At 40.4% G+C, this 17697-nt stretch overlaps 1 protein-coding gene across 1 annotated transcript in view; it reads left to right on the top strand.

Annotated features, from left to right (window-relative positions):
• Positions 1 to 17697, top strand: part of LOC122805018 (acetylcholinesterase collagenic tail peptide-like) — a 951363-nt gene that overhangs the window by 648929 nt on the left and 284737 nt on the right. Inside the window, exon 14 of the mRNA XM_044075274.1 lies at positions 9964 to 10083. Within this exon, the coding sequence (XP_043931209.1) occupies positions 9964 to 10083 (120 nt within the window). The remainder of the gene's footprint in view (positions 1 to 9963; positions 10084 to 17697) is intronic.

Raw genomic sequence — 17697 nt, 5'->3', positions numbered from 1 at the left:
AATTCCTACAACTCAGGTGTTGTAGTGGTACATTGCTGTGACTCTGGTGTACAGGGTCCTGGATTCAAGACTTGGCAGGTCTGATTATTTTGTTGTTGGGCAGAAAAGTGGCTGATGGAGACAGGGTGATTAAGGCAGTTTTAAGCAGTTGTAAATGGGTTTGTGTGGATTTGCGCAATGGTAAGTGATGCCAACACAAGGTAAAATGGGAAACTGCTTAATCTGTGTAGGCATCGCTTAGCATCACACAAACTCGCTTACTGCTGCTTACTTCCACTTACCCCCTTGCTAATTTCTTTAAAAGAAAAGAAAAAAGGGGTGCTAGAAAAGTGGTGAAACAAGGGGCACACAGAGGGAAAAACAATATGAAAGATAGCTAGGGATGTGCAGGACAGAAGTAGGGAAGGTCCACAGCTGTCCATTTCTTCTACAGCAACAGCTGTGCACTTCTGCAAAATTTGGAGGCACATTTGGACACTCAAACCCCTGAGAGAGGGGTTAGGACAACAATAATGTGTTGGTAAGCCAATTGGACCAGATTACATGTGTCCAGTGGACTTGTGTGAGGAATGAACAGCTATGTATGGGGTGTAATTTTTTTTGGGAGCTAGGTTGCCCCCTTTTTTTGAGGTGAGAATGGGATGTTGAGGAAGGATAGTAGGTATATTTGGGGAGGTAATTTGGGTAGGAAGACAGACAAGACAAAAAAGACAGAAGACAGGGGTGGTATATGACACATGTGGGGGTAAACACCTTGGACGGGGAGGGTGGTTGGAAATTGGATGCCCATGATCCCCCAAATGTATACAGTGGGACTGAGTTCCCCACCCATGGGCAGTCACTACTGCACCTTCATGGCCCCAAAAGTGGCTGTGTTGGGGGCTGAGCAGGAGGGGCAGGCTGACTCTCAAGATACACTACACGGTCCTCAAGCTGGGGTAGCATATCTCCGAACTCCTTTAGAAGCTCGCTATGCACCAAACTCTGGACCTGACAGAGTCCTGTCTGTGCCTGCTCCCAGGGGGGGACAGGTCCCATCCCCTGAGGCAGTTCCACCCAAAGGTGGTGCAGGAGCAGCAGACGAGGAGGTCCCAGGTTGGGTCCTAGATGTGCTGGGGCCCAGTGCCACAGCCATATGAGGTGGGACAGATAGATCCACTGGGATCAGCCTTCCCAGACATGGTATGGTGTTGAGGTTTTACAACATATGTTGGTTAGTCATGAACAACACATTCCAGGATAAGTTATAACAGCATGCATGGGCGTTGCAATTGACACCATTAAATAGATTTGAAACAGTTGCATAGCAAACAGAACACATGCATGTATGGAAACACAGTGGGCATTATAACGGCATGCAGGTTACATTGATAGCAACAGGCCGCCAATGATAGTATTTAAACAGGGAACATTAATAATCAAACATTTCAATATTTGCAGAACAAGAGGACACATGTCCCAACAGTAGATTTGGTGAAAAACATACCTATTGCTTTATGTGTTTAGATTACTGGTGCAGATAGGGTGGGGGAGAGAGAGAGAGATGTCAATTAACAACTGTATAGGCTTCAATTCCTCACAACTTTAATGATCATTGCTCTACTCATTGCTCTCCAGGTATGACCTCACTTTACATTGACCTATGGCCTTGGGTTGGGCAGTGGTATGTTTGTACACAGAGTATAATTGCAGCCTTCTTACACCTAATTTATACCTTTTCTTACCTGGCAGACCTGTGGAGAAAATTTCTGTTAACAATACCTGAATCTTTCTACACGTATTCACATAGTCAAGGTTACATATGTGCACTCATAGTGTGTGTGTGTGTGTGTGTGTGTGTGTGTGTGTGTGTGTGTGTGTGTGTGTGTGTGTGTGTGTGTGTGTGTGTGTGTGTGTGTGTGTGTGTGTGTGTGTGTGTGTGTGTGTGCTACTGCCATTCTCTGCCTTGATTTCTATCGGTCACCCTGGGTGTTTGTGGCAGTGACCACTAGCTGTGACAGTGTGACACTTGAGGGACATTTCTTGGAGGAGACTACTTGGTGTATGTACTTATCTTGCTGTCATTTGCAGCCTTGTGGTTGGACAGTGGGTGTTATACACAATGTATAATTACAGCCTTCTTACAGCTAATTTATACATTTCCTTACCTGGCAGACCTGTTGAGGAAAATTTTGTTAACAATACCTGACTATTTCTACACATATTCACATATTTATGGGTGAAATTATGCATACAGTTTAATACCACTCCTGGGATTCGAACTATGCCTGTTTGTGCAAAAAGGTACAACAAGGCTGTGTTTCATCACAATGAACTATTGAGGACCAATTGCTTCTTTCTTGACTGTTTTCTGCCTAATACTCTCTTGTTTGGAAAATATACCTTGTAATTCTGACATTCATGCATGGCAGATAGTTCTTATACTGTGTATTCATACTTTGACATATTACAGTATGGAAAACAATGGTTAACACAACATAACTATTTAGGGATCAGATCTCGGTGCATGTAACATTTCTTATAGTTAATCTGTTTTACAACTCCACAATCTTTGTCAGATGAGCCTCAATTAATTAATTCTGTCAGAGCCATAGTTGCTGTGCAGAACCTGCACACATTTAGATTCATACTATCACATACCAAAGTAAACACATCAGTCTGGGGTTTTGAGTTTTATTGACAGGTACTGACACTTTTATTGATATATATCCTGTACGTCACTATTACTCTGCTAATGTCTTGTTTATTCAGTGCAAACAATACACATTTCTAACTACTGACAGGTGACATTCTACTCCTTTCTATTAATTTGCCCTGACTACTGCAAGCTAGATTTCTACTCACCAGCCTTGCTACACAGCCTTACCAGCCTGCTGGCATGGGCATCCACGTTCACAGCCCTCTCATCTGCAGATGTACAGGAGATAGAGAAACATTTATGTATACCTATCTATCTCATACTTAGGCTGGACTTTGATAAACAATAATTGATACTGATACTTACACACGTCTGGGACATTCTGTGCCCAAGCATCTTGGATCCACTGATCCAAGAGATCCCTCTTCCTATGCTTGAGGTCAGCATAATGGTGCTGGACCTGCTCACCAGTCCAAGGGATACAAGTAGCACTGGTGAGGTCATGTGTGAGACGGTTACAGGTCTCCACTTTGTACTGTGAGCCTGGTACTGGCCCTGCAGCAGCCTCTCTTCATGGTCTTTCACAAGGAGTCCAACCATGAGCCTGGGCTCCTGAATGCCCCAGCACTGCACCCAAAAGTAAGATCCTTCTCCAACTACAGACATGGTGCCTGCAGTGATCAGCTACAACTGGTTATGGGCTGTATTCCCACCTACAAGGTTTAAATAGGGCTGATTTCCCATCCTTTGCCATGATTGGAATGTTTTGAATATGCTGAGCTTAGCTAAGTTATGTGCAAACCCAGTTAACTATGGTTGGTAATGCTTAAAAGTTTACATGTTGAGCTCTGCTTACCAATGCGCAATTCCACTTAGCTGAGCTACTCATTGCTTAGCATTTATATTTAAGCAATACTTACACCAGCAAAGCATAGCTGTGCACTGCTTAGCATTGCTCAGGTATCATTTTATAGACTGTCACATCTGGGATTGATTTATCATTACTAACATATTATAATTTTATGTCTAACTTCCCTGACATCCCTGATGTGCTTTCATTACATTTATTCTTGTGTGACTATACTGTATAAGGCACTTGTGTTAATATAGGTTCATAGGTTCATAGGTTGGTACTAGGCTATCGGCCCTAGGGCCTATATAAGCCTAGCCATAACAATTCCCTTGATATTTCTTCCCACAATATTTACTTCTCTGGACCCCTGTGTAGCAGGGTGACTGACATGATACCTGGGGTGAATTTCCTATCTCCCATCCAATCATCAAGGTTCCTTTTGAAAAGGGCCAATGAGGTGCTCTGCTTGACATGTATGGGCAGTCTATTCCAGAGTATGGGGAGTCTCTAGGTCAGAAACCTATCCCTCCAGCATGTTTTGTTCATTGTGATGACAAGGTTTAGATCCCTGGAGCATGTGGCTCTGAGGGATTTTGATTTCTTTAAGTGGAGCATGTCCAACAGCTCAGGGTTTGACATGGCCTTGTATGTTAAGCAGAGATCACCTCTGAGTAGACGATATGCCACAGAGTATAGCTGGACTTTTTTTAAATGGTCAGCATATGACATCTGCTTTAGGCCTGTGATTCTTTTAGTGAGGTATTTCTGTGGCCTTTCCAGCTGTTGCAGATGTCTTGTGAGATACATAGCAAATGGGGCATTATACTCTATAATGGGTCTAATGAGGGATGAGTACAGTGGGACAATGACCTCATTTTTTCCGGATGAAAAGCCCTTAGTGATGAGGTGTGCCACATAGAAGGATATCCCGACTGCTGTGGCAATGTGGTTATCGAAAGTGAGACCACTGTCCACCTGTGTCCCTAAACCTCTCATCACACTTTCAGTGTTTAGTGTACTGCCACCTATGTGGTAATTCATGGGTACATGTTTTTTTTCCAAAGGGGATAACTATACATTTCTTGGCATTAAGCTTGAGCCCATGGCTCTGGCACCAGGCATCTGTTTCTGTAAGGCCCTTTTGTAGAATTTCCACATCATTTGGGGATTCAATAATAGCTCCCAGTTTGCAGTCATCTGCAAACTTTGTTAGCCAAAGTCCCTTAGTGCTGGCCTGTACTTCAGAGAAGTAGATGCCAAATAAGAGTGGTCCCAGAACTTTACCCTGAGGTACTCCACTTGTCACTTGTCTGGAGCTGGATTTGGAGTCGGCTACTTTTACAGTCTGGGTTCTGTCAGTAAGCCAGTTGGCAACTCAATGAGTGATGTAGGGATTTATACCCAGCTTAGTAAGTTTATCTATGATTCCAGAGTGGGGGATGGTGTCAAAGGCATTGGTGAGGTCCAGATAGGCTGTGTGGACTGCCTTACCCTCATCCACAGCAAGGGAGACTGATTTTAAGAAGTCAATCAGATTCAGGAGACAAGATTGGCCCTTCACAAACCCAAACTGGGTGGGGTCCAGTATTTGAAGGTTGCCATTGTCTTTGTTTATAAGTTCCATGATAATGCACTCCATGCCCTTGCAGATCAGGCTTGTCAGACTGATGGGACAGTAGTTCCCGGGATCCAAAGTGGATCCCCCCTTGTGGAGTGGGATAACTGTTGCTGTGCACCACTCAATGGCCACAAAGCCTGAGGTGAGGCTATGATTAAACATGACACTTAGTTGAGGTGCCAGTTCATTTTGTAGCTCATGTAGTACACAGCCTGGGATGTCATATGGTCCCATGGATGCTGTATTCTTAGCTTTGGAAAGTGCGGTTTCTACCTGTGTGGCCGTGATTACCAGAATTTGGCAATCTTTTGGTATTGAGATGGGCCCTTTAGGGGGTGAGAGGGGGGTGAAGTTGGCACTAAATCTATCTGCTAGGATATTGGAATATCCTTGGGATCAGTATATTTAATGCCATTCTGTTGTAGCTCAGAGCAGATCTGAGCATTGTCATTTAGATTCTTGACATAACTATAGAATGCCTTGTGGATGTCTTTGGAATCTTTGGCAATTTTATTTTCGTAACTAGCTTTTGAGGATTTTATGAGGGATCTCAGCTTCTTACTGAGGCTGGTGAGGGAGTTTTTTGCATCCTTGGATTTTCCTCTTTTCTACAACAGTTTCTTCCTTCTGTTGTATAGTTTGTTTATAGCAGGGGACCACCAGATTGGCTTCCTTTTTTTGGAGAAGAGCATCTTGGTTCTATTTGGGATGGCACGATTCATGCACGAGTGGATGTGCTCGTACAGTGCCTTAGTGTAGGATTCTGTAGTCGAACTTTCAGATCCTGTCTGCATGGGTGTTGTGCATGGGGGTTTTACATCTTTTCTGGACTGACACCTCACTTTTGGACCTGCTACACTGTCCTGGTTGATAAATATATTATTTACTATCTCATTTAATAATACATATGACTTTTACAACTGCTTTCACATGTAAAAGTGAACAGACTTTATTGGGGCTTGAACCATGAATACCTGCATGAAAAGCAGTAGCTTTAACTACTACGTTATATTGGATTGGTAGTTTTACCTCTATATTTCTATTTAGCTTCTTCAGATATTTAAGCTGTGCTAAGCACAGCTGTGTGACACGCACACCCGCTCAGCCTCGCTTAAACTTTACTTGGGATAATAAAAAAAAAATTAAATGGATTTTAAATTTTGCTTACTTTAGGGGTGTGCACATACCTCCAAACTCTTTCAGCAAGATATTTGGACAGAGTCATAAGTAATGGGGGGATAAGGACTCAAACATGGGGGCGTTTTAAAATATTTCACTTACAAACATTACATGTTGCTAGAATAACTGGTTTTGCATTGGCATGTTTTTTAAGTGTATAATATCTGACACTCAAGTGTCTGTGGTTATGTACTTTTACTGTAGCCTTCAATAGCCTGATATGTGGAGCAACAGTCTGGACATTCTGTGAATATCTGAACAGTTGTGTAGTATGTTCACAAGCAACTGTTTAAATTTAACAGTGCTGTAACGGCACTTTCTGAGTGCAGGGGTGCATGTAAAATGTGCAGGCACTGCTGTGGCATGCCCCCTGCACTCGTTCATGGATCGTGTCCATGCAGGTTATACAGCAGAGTGCCTTCATGACTATACAAGGCGCACTGCTGTGCTGCAGAGGCACGATCCACTCTGTGTAAGAATAGACTTATTCTTACATGGAGCTTTCATGAATCCCGGGGTTCTTCTTTAAGTGTTGACTTAATGTTAGTTATTTCACTAAGAAGCAGTGAATTATTAGCTTGCAGTAACTTTTGCCATTTATGTTTTTTGTAATCAAGTTCATTAGAAAGTTCACCTCTCCTCCGGGAAGCATGTAGACTCTGCAAGACTTGAGATTTGAAAAAAATAAGTTACACAGTATGCATTTATATGCATATTAACGGTATTACTCTTGTCCTTCTTCTGATATTACATAGATGTTCAAAGATATGCTTCAAATTGTTTTCCTTCATAAAAATATGTCCAAACATGGCATGCTACAAGCAAAACACTCTCAGTACTACAGTTTGTTAAACAATTGAGCTAAAATACTGTATCAGCTGCAGGATGGTTGACTGTATCAGAAAATTCACATATGTATATGCTGTACTATTTCAGCACTTCATAGTTTTTTTTTTAACATTCACTAACTGTATTTATCATGTCTCTCATAATGTTGTTATATAGTCTCTCTCCAAAAGCAAAATGTGTCACTGTTCTGACCTCTGATATAGTTCAGAATAAGTTATATTTATTTTTGTAATAACAAGTAGACTGCAGGTTGTTAAATGGCACCAGGAATTATCACCTTTACTCCCAGTTACAATAGGGGTACCACAAGGCTCCATTCTTGGTCCTTTGCTGTTTACTATATTTACCAACAACCTACACACCTCTACCCTACACTTCTCTGTCTTCCAGTACGCTGATGACTCCACATTAGTCTGTGCCTCCTCTTCCTTCCAGGAACTACACCAGAAAACTCAAACTTCCTTTCTTTCTGTCGAATCTTGGCTTACTGACCATCAGTTAATACTCAGTCCAGACAAAACCAAACTTATTATCTTCCAACCTAATTATCAAACCAATCCTAACCTCTTCTTTAACATTATATCCAAAAACAAAACTATCATATCTCTGGTTACCCACACTAAGCTCCTTGAGGTTACAATTGACAGCAACATGAAATTTGATATCCATATCTCTCTCACCATAAAGACCCTCAAAAAAACTAGGTACTCTATATAGAAATAAACAGTTCTTAACAAATTCCACTAGGGCCACCCTTGCACACACATACATCTCATCTCTACACTACTTTATGCCTACCCAATCCTCACCAACATAAAGAAAAACTGAATTAAACAAACTAGCAGCCTGCTATAATAAAATTGATAAATTTGCTACAAATAGTTCGTATAGATCACATCACATCACTGTATAGCACTCAAACAGCTCAATTGGCTTGAACTTCCCCACCTACTTCTATATAATCAACTTATCCTGTCACATAAAATCCTATATCACCCCAACAAACCCCCTTCCCTGAAAGGCCTGATAACACCATATTCCTGTACAAGAAACCTCTGCTCAAACAATCTCCTCCTCAAAGTAACTAAAGAAAACAATGCTGCTGGTACATCCCTGTACTCTAATTCAGTAGCTAAACAATGGAATAACCCCCCCCCCCCCTATGCTCACAGCTATTGCATCCACACATGATTTTAAAAAATCCTTACAATCACATTTGTCAAACTCATGACTCTGCAACTGCATCACTCCAGGTTAATACTGTAACCTCTCCTTCTCTTCACTCCATCTCCTTCTGACCTTAATAATCTCAATTCCATCCCATATTCCCCCTCTCCTCACCCCTCATAACCATATCCAAATCACTCTTCTGTTAACTATGTTGCTCTAATGTAAAAACTACTATGAAAATATTATTATTGTATGTACTACTATAAGATTTTATGTCACGTTAAATATTGCTACTTGAATGTTAAATACTGTACTGTGTTAACTCAACCTAAAGACTAACTGTATATATATATATATATATATATATATATATATATATAAATGTTACTAGTAATATGTGTTAATTTTATTTGAGGAGCTTTTCTCCCCGGGCTTCTGCTGAAAAAGGACCCATGTCCAGTCAGACTTTCCTGGTAAACAAATGTAAAATAAAATAAATAAAATAATAATAAAGTAATATTCGTAACATATGGTGCATCAGTTAAATACTTTATACTATGATATGATTTACTATTCATCTTTTCCTTTCTCACCTGATTGAAACTAACTGTTGTGTCCATAAAATGAGGCTTGATTACATCCTTCTGTAACATTTAACTTTCTGTTTACAACACCTAACAACTATATCCATATCATATTTTTTATTGCCAGTGCTATCTTCCTTTTATTCACACCTGAAAACAAATTAATCTGGATGCACTCATAAGCTGTGATCTGCTAGGAAGACCTCAAACAATACTATTGCCAGGACAAAGTATGTATCTGCTGCTCTACAGCCAGGATACAATCCATATTGTTGCTCCTAAATCAAGGGGTTCAGCTATTGGATACAGTTTGTATATTGCTGTTTTGCATCTACAGCCGTCTGCATAATACTTGTATATATGAATCTGTCATGTGGAAAATTACAATTTATATCCAAAGGTGTTTACTCTGTAAGTGCTTAGCACATGTTGTTTTAATGTTGCATAATGTGCTGCTGAGTAACAGGCACTCATTCTCTTCTGGAACTTCAGTAACGTGAGAGTAGGTGTTTTTGCAGGCACTGATGCACATGCATTATTGTAATGTGTACATGATGCACATGCATTATTGTAATGTGTACATGATGCACATGCATTATTGTAATGTGTACATGATGCACATGCATTATTGTAATGTGTACATGATGCACATGCATTATTGTAATGTGTACACACCTCTTTCTGTGCCATGCTCAAGCAGCAGCAAGCAGCGTGAAACGTCTTTCTTGTCCAGTAAGATTATTACTTAGTGTTATATTGTCCAGTTGCAGACAATGCAGCTTAGGTAAGACACAACAGTACACAACAGAATAAATGCTTAGGTTGTTAAGTTGTACCTTACAAAACTGAACCAGCTCACTTGGAAAATGTGAAAACAGTCGTTTATAAGATAAAAACCTTGAGCTGTTTCATTTCACAAAATAGTATCTTGATGTTTTACTAGACTAACTTAGTTGTTCTGTATAAAGCATTTCTGATGATAATTAGTGGTATCTTTATCTTGTTTCTTCCTTATTTATATAACAGTGGAATACTAACAATTTCTTTCTTCTCCTTCTCAATAACCTTTTAGATTTATGTCGTGCAAAATGAAAAAGATATGGCTCAGCTAAACAAAAAGAATATGATGGTACTTAGAAAAGATACAAGAACACTGCATTTCAGTGATGGAATGGACTGGACACCAGTGCAGGTATATAACTGGAATATTCTAACTTTGGGAACATAAATGCTGACTGCATCGGTCTTCCAGCAGTGAATAAAACACAATCCTAACCTTATGTTATTTTTACAATTTGGAGCAATTATAAAATATAAATTGTTTATTATTGTAATTAATTTTATTTCTCACAATGAATGTCTATGATACTATGTTAGCCACTAAATGAATGCCAGAATGCTGCCTTCATACTCAGATGCCATACAAGGTGATGGGAGAATTTTTGTAAGCAGATATGCTTTTCACATGTTTGGTAACATATCCAATAATCCCATGATATCCTGTTGTACATCCAACAGGGAGGATTTTCTTTGATTTTTCAATCCAGTATGAACAATGACCATGTCATAATTACATTTATATATTTTTAACATAATTACATTTATATATTTTTAACATAGTGTGTGTGTGTGTGTGTGTGTGTGTGTGTGTGTGTGTGTGTGTGTGTGTGTGTGTGTGTGTGTGTGTGTGTGTGTGTATGATCTCATCGGGATGGGGTAGACTTTAAACCATTAATTAAGTTTAGAAAACTTATTTTTAAGCAAGGACTTTAAGTTTTAATCAACGGTTATGAGACTTAATGGTACTTTTAAACAGGAGCGCTCGTTTTTTCCTGTCAATTTAAAATCTGTTTAATGTAATTGAAAAACATTTTTTTTCTGTGGAGAAACTGTGTTTATTTTATTTATTGGGGCCCGGCAAAGTGTTTTAAAGTGCTTTTTTAATGTGTTTTTTGCTTAAAAAAGTAACTTTTAAAGACTTTAAATTTTTACCATCTTTTGCTGCTTGCTTTCCCTGGAAAAGAGGCACCATTTTTGGACTGACCATAAAACAAACTACAGATATCATGGTTGGTCCTTCTTCCAGCTACATAAAAAGAAAGTAAAGCAAACAGCCTTTGCCACCAGAGCAGGCTAGTAATTTGACTCAGCCTCAGGTGGATGAATCTGCTGTGGCCATAGATTGTCCCACAGATCACTCATCATTTACCCTTGATCCTCCTGGAGTGGCACATCAAGGGTTATCCTGTCCTTTGTGACTTTTGGGTCCCTTTAGTGGGCAAGGGAAAGCCACTTGTGTTGGTCCTGGGAGAGGGAACAGGGAAGAGACATTGTCAGTAAACAGCCCCCTTTCCCTCAAGCATGGGAAGTGATTTCACAGGTCTCCACCAGATAAATCACACTTCCCTGTGTGCTCCCTGAGGGCCTGCTACCATGCCTACCTCCAGGAGAGATGAGCGGGCCATGTCCTTTCATCCTCTTCCCTTCGTACCTGGCTCTTCCTTTTACAGAACTTGTAGTCTTGGTCACAATAAAGGCCTGATCCCCTCTGGCATGGAGCCAGGCTTAGATGTTCATGACCTATGAAGTGCATTTGTTTGCAACATTACCTTATAAATGCTAAAAAAATTGGAAATAACATGTAAGCTATGTACTTACACTGTATATAATGACACCAACTTTGGTATCAGTTGTATTTTCTCTGCTTTTCTATACCTCTGTTATATCATCTGGCTTGGGCCATGGTTAAAAAAGTCCTCTTAACCACATTACTTCACTTGATTAACAAATATTAAACAGAATGACTGAATGAATGACAAAATAAGTTGACTACAAATCCATTCTCTGAAGAAACAAACACATCTAAAGTGTAAAAGAATGTCACGTACGGTTGAGTGGTTCCAATTTAAGCAAAGTGAATGCATTGAGGTGCCATTTAAACAGGCATAATGAGACAATATTTAAGTCAAACAAAGAAAATGGCAAATAAAAAATGCAGGATGGCAAGCTTGACTCTCATTCGGTGAACAAATGGATGTAGGAAATGAAGAACAACAAAAAATTGGAGGCAGATGCAGAAAATAAATACTATGATTTAATATGTTTAGAGTAGCATATTATGTATTAAACAGTCTACTATTATTTGTCACAGTCCTGAGGTAGCAGAAATATAATTTAATATAGAGTTGGATAGAGGAACTACTTTTTCAATAAATTCTGCAACATAGTTGTGAGGAATTGTTCCCATATGTGCCATAAAAAATTGACATTAAAGACTTGCACAGGTGAGATGTCAATATCAGTGAGCTAAATACTTGCGTGCATGACATGGGAAGGCAAAATACAAAGGTTAAACTTGTATGTGTGTATGTTACAACGAAGGAAAAAAAAACATTGTGTGGAACAGTGTAGGTAAAATGATACTGTGTTTTCTATTTTCATTTGATTCCACACATGCACTGTCAGATCTGATTGGATCTGACCTCTGCACCATCTTGGAAGCTTTATGGATCCAGGGTTCTGACTCCTCCCCTACCCATAATTCCCCCCACTATACCTAGGAACTTTATATCTCACTTGCTGCCTAAAGCATCAGATATGTTCTATGAGGGCTCTTCATCAAAGTGTATTCTTTGTGGCATCTAGCAATAATTTTTCTACAATCTCCTCTCCTACTGACAGACTTGTCACTCCAGCTTGTTTTTCAACTATAGTTTTAAAAAATGCATAGTTTATACTTATTTTTCCATATTAATAGTTATTAGTTTTGATAGGTTTTTAGATAGATAGTTTTAGAGTGTTTAAAACTTTTGTTGTGCTTTAACTTTACATACTTCATATTTTCATGTGTCTCTGTAGTGCTGACTGTATCCCTGTGTTTCCAGAATTTCAGTCAGGGATTTAAAATTTTGCTGAATATGGGCACAAAATTACCCCCCCCCAGAATCCACATTCTTTGTGTGCCTATTACTTGGGCACCGCCCATCTAGAGACAGACCATGAAACACGTGTCTCTTTTGGCACTAGAGCTCTCCGAACTTATAGGGAAAAGCTTATTGTCAAAGGCCTTCTTCCTCCATAGACAGAGTAATTTCTTTCAGCTGCCTCCTCTTGATCCACTGCTGCTGCTGCCTCCCCAGCCAAGAAATAAGACCAAGCAAAAAGAGACAAGCTAGAAGGAAAGACTAGAAAAGGAGAAGTAAAAAAAAGAAAATGAAAAGTTAGAAAAGTCTGTGAAGCATTCTCTAGATCCCAGTGCTTCAGTCAGTGTGGATCCCAAAACTACTAGGAGGTACAATGCGTAAGTTCCTCAGACCCTACCTTCATCTCCTTGGCTCCAATTCTCCCCAGAACTGTTGAGCCCAAGACTGCTCTCCAATATTACAGATCACAAGATATTTGAGACCACCCTCAGTAGCTTCCTTTGTTTGGTCATCTGGAAGCCTTACCAAGCAAGATGTCAATAGAATGGAGAAAGTTCTTGAGAACTCAAATTCAGCTTGGGGTTCTCTTGGTGCCATCACCCCTGAGCATGCTGAGTACTGGTCCAACAACCCCTCCTGTTTTCTCTCTGGTACCAGTTCATCCATCAGACCCAGCTATATGGGATACAACCTGCCCTCATGTACCTTTGTTACAGCTGACAGTTCATGCTACTTTGAGTGTATCCCTATCTCTTTTGACTCTGATGCTTTCAGATCAGGAAGAGTCTCAGAGCTGAAGCATCAGTGCAAGATCAAGGACTTAAGGGAATGGGTCATCTCCAAAGTTATCAGAGCTGTTTCTCCCTCTCAGGACCTTGGCCCATGACAGCTCAGGTCTGAGATCAGCTTTGGGGCTGAGGCTCATTGGTGCCAAAAAGTCTCCTCCTTCTTTGGACAAGAAATCTCATTTGGGACCATTTGCAGCTTCAGCCTTCAAGAATTTTGAAAGGATTTTGCCTGTGCTGAAAGAAAAGGTGTTACCACTCAGACTGTCAACACTCAAGCCTCAAGAGGATTCTGCTTCTTCTTCCCTTTGTTCTATCTGACAGGGACAGTTGATACCATAGGCTTCCAAGGTTGTTGATTATGTGAGTTCCCAGTTTGATTGCAACCCATCTGCCAGTATAGGTTCACAGGAAACAGACATGCATATGGAAGCACATAGACACATCCCCAGAGTCTTTCACTGAATGGGGGTAAAGGTTCTCCAGATCCCTTTCGGAAAACATCAACTTCAGTGAGATCCTCAAATTGATGAAACAATGAGGGGGAATGGTCCACAGATAATCCTTCACAAGATGAAAATGTGTTCTTAGAGGCCTTTGGTTCTGGCTCATATTCATCCTAGATATTACCACCCATTCAGCCCATTATTGATCTTTTTATTATTATTATTATTTTTATTATTATTATTATTATTATTATTATTGGCTCAGCAGGCATAGAAGGACACTGATGTGGTGGAACTTATACCAAAGAAGCCAGATAGGATCTTGACAGTACCTAATGACAGGAAACATTGGAGTAGATATCTAGCTGTAGATGTCATGGTGGTAGCAGCAGCCACCAAGAAGGAATTATCATAACAAAGTTCCTCTGTTCACCCCCTTGACAATGAGTCTATGGCACTGAACAGGTTTTAGAAATAGACTTACACTTCAGCAACTTTTGCCTTCCGAGTGCTGAACTATTTGGCTCAGTAACACAATTTCAGAGAGACTTGATTAAAGAGCTGTCCTAAGTCTCTCTCCAGTATCCTGCCTGAAGATGTTCAGATGACTGTTTACTCCCAGCTAACTACCCTTCAATTTATATTAAATGTTACCATGTGAGTGCTAGCTAATGGTACAGTTAGGGCAGCAGGCACTGGCATTACTATGCACTGATATGCATGAATGCACCTTTGTGACTTCACATAAGGCTTGAAGATGTCCTTCATTAATGCCCCATTTGATGGTTTCACACTTTTTGGACCAGAGGTAAAAGACACACTGACCAGAAGTCAACAGGATTGTAAAACTCTCCCTGCAGTGGGAATCCATTTTTTCATCCATCAAAGGAACTTTTCTAGTTATCAGAAGGGTGGAAAGAAGATGTGGTTCTGCAAATTACAGGGTTATTATCAAGATATTCCTGGGGACAGACTTTTCATGACAGAGGACCAAACTCTAATGGATGTCCACCCAAGAGGCAGAGGTGGACCACACAATCAGGGCTTTCATGGTCCCTTCACCGAGAAGTCCTACCAGCACTTCTGAAAGGTTGCCCAGCTGCTGCACTCTGGTGGCAATTGTGAGGCTCTTATCCATGCACCCACAAGCCTGCCTAAACATAACAGAATCCTAGGTGCTAAACATAATTTCCAAAGGTTACTCAATTCCCTTTTCATTTCCACCAAAAAAATAAGAAGAAAGTTCCTGATGTTCTACCCAGTCAATGGGAACCTGCAGCAACAGCAGAAATTTCCAAGCTACTAGAAAAAGAGTCATCCAGCCAATCCTCAATGTCTAGTTACATTCTGGAGTCTATTCAAGGTTATTTTAAATACCTTATAAGACAGAGGACCTCAGACCATTTCTAGATCTGAGTCATCTAAATCAGTTTATAAAAAACACAGAATTCTGGATGGTCATGATTCAGTCCATATTGCCTCTTCTGAAGAAGGCTGATTGAATGTGCTCCACAGATCTCCAGGACGCATCATATCATATAAGCATGGAGAAGCATTCCAGGTGATTATTCCATGTTTGGCTTAATGCCAATCATTAGCAATTCAGAGTTCTGCCCTTCACTCTCACAACAATCCCCAGGGTGTTTACCAAGACAACGGCAGTGGTTGCAGCACATCTGTGTCTACTAGGAATCCATATTTTCCCATATCTCAGTGACTGGCTGTTCACTGCTACCTTCAAACATCTGCTATTACATCATCTAGACCTTCTGCTCTACCTAATGCAAAACCTAGGAATCATGGTAAATTTAACCAAGAGTCAACTGGATCCGGCACAAGAAATACAATTCATTGGATGCCACCTAGAGTCAGCATAACAAATTGCCAAATTACTTCACCCCAGAGTGCTCTCCCTATGTCTGACAGCTACACAGGTACTTCAACATTCTTCACCCTCAGTAAGGTTACCTCTACGACTTTTAGGTCTAACGGCCTCCAAGAATTTACTGGTTCCAATAGCTAGGTTTTACATTAGAGTACTCCAGTGGACCCTTTCAGTACAATGATCTCAAAACATTCACCCATTACATATCAACATTTGCATCACTCAAATATGCAGAGAGTATATCAGCTGGTGGATAAAATCTCTGTCAGTGACAGAAGGTCATCCATTTCACACATGTCCACCACTGACTGTTGTAATAAAGGATGCCTCCTTTTTAGGGTGGAGATGGGGGGCATTTGGAAGGGAGAATTGTCCAAGGTTCTTGGTCATATCTAGAGGTCAGTCTTTGCATCAATGTCTTAAAGATGAGAGCAGTTCTCCTGGCTTTGCATGCATTTCAAGATGTTCTTCCCAAAGGTGTGATTTCCATACAGATGGACAACTTGGCAGGAGACTGGTACATCAATAAATAGGGAGGAAAACGCTCATACCCTCTTTGTCGGGGAGCCATGAGAGTAGATCAATGGGTAATGTCCTTGCACTGATTTCTGATAGTAGACAAATTGAACAGAACTATCATAATGTCTCACAAGTGATCCCTCAATCCAACCTTGTCAGCTTTGATTTTCGGTCGCTGGGACCAACCTTCCTGTGACCTTTTGATTCCTACTTGAACAACAAGTTCAGCAATTACTTTGACCTGATCCCTCCACAGAAACAATTACTGAGGGGTGCTCTGGTCCACAATTGGCCCACGGGTCTCTTTTATGCATTTCCTGATGCCTTTAATGAACAAATTTATCCAGAAAGCAAGAAAGTGTAAGGCCAGTGTGATCCTCATTGCTCCTTTCTAGCCCAGGCAAACATGGTTCTTTTTCCTGTTACCTCTACTAGGACATCGTCTATGGATGTTGGTCAGAGATGCAAAGCTTCCAGCATCTGTTGTTCAATCATCCATGATAAGGCCACATCTACAGAGTCAATGGTTGGGGCATCTAGGAGATAAAATTCATGTATGGCAACACAAAGAGATCTTTCTACTGCATAGCTTCAGCCACTATAGCCAACAACTTGACTGTAGACACTGAAGGAAGACCAGATATAGGAAATTCCACATCAGATTAGTAGATTTTCCTATAGGGACAAACATATTAATGTGCCAAATGATGCTTGCAGGTCTGAAGAAACCTGCATGTGCAAAAATGTGATCTCTGGTAGGGTAACTGTCTGAAACTTTGTAAGATCAAGAAGGAAAAATAAATTAAACCGGGACATCCACCATTAAAGCTGCTTTTTCAGGAAAAGCAGTAAGTCCCTGAATGTGGCAAATAGTGTTAATATCTTGAACTTGCTGATCTTCTGTGATGGTTCCCAAACCAGATTGAATTCAGAGAACTATCCACATGGATTATCCCATACAGGATAGAGCTGTTATAAGGTAACTGGTAGAGTCATCTGCTTGGATTATTCTGCTGGTCCCCAGGATGCCAGAGAATGTGATGCTTGAGGGTCTTCCTGATCTCTTGCTATACCTTGTTATGTTTGAAGGTAGCACAATTATGTCATATCTAGGATCTATGCTGAACTGAAAAGATCATGTACATATCAGCATTATAATTCTTGGAAGCTTGCTCTACCACTCTGGTAGCAGCTTATGCAGGGCATTAACCTTCATGAAGCTTTTCGTATCTGGCATTTAGTGTAGAG

The sequence above is a fragment of the Protopterus annectens genome, chromosome 6.part0 (genome assembly GCF_019279795.1).
Source record: "Protopterus annectens isolate FY-2018-M chromosome 6.part0, PAN1.0, whole genome shotgun sequence".
Lineage (NCBI taxonomy): Eukaryota > Metazoa > Chordata > Ceratodontiformes > Protopteridae > Protopterus > Protopterus annectens.
This window is presented reverse-complemented; position numbering and strand designations above follow the sequence as displayed.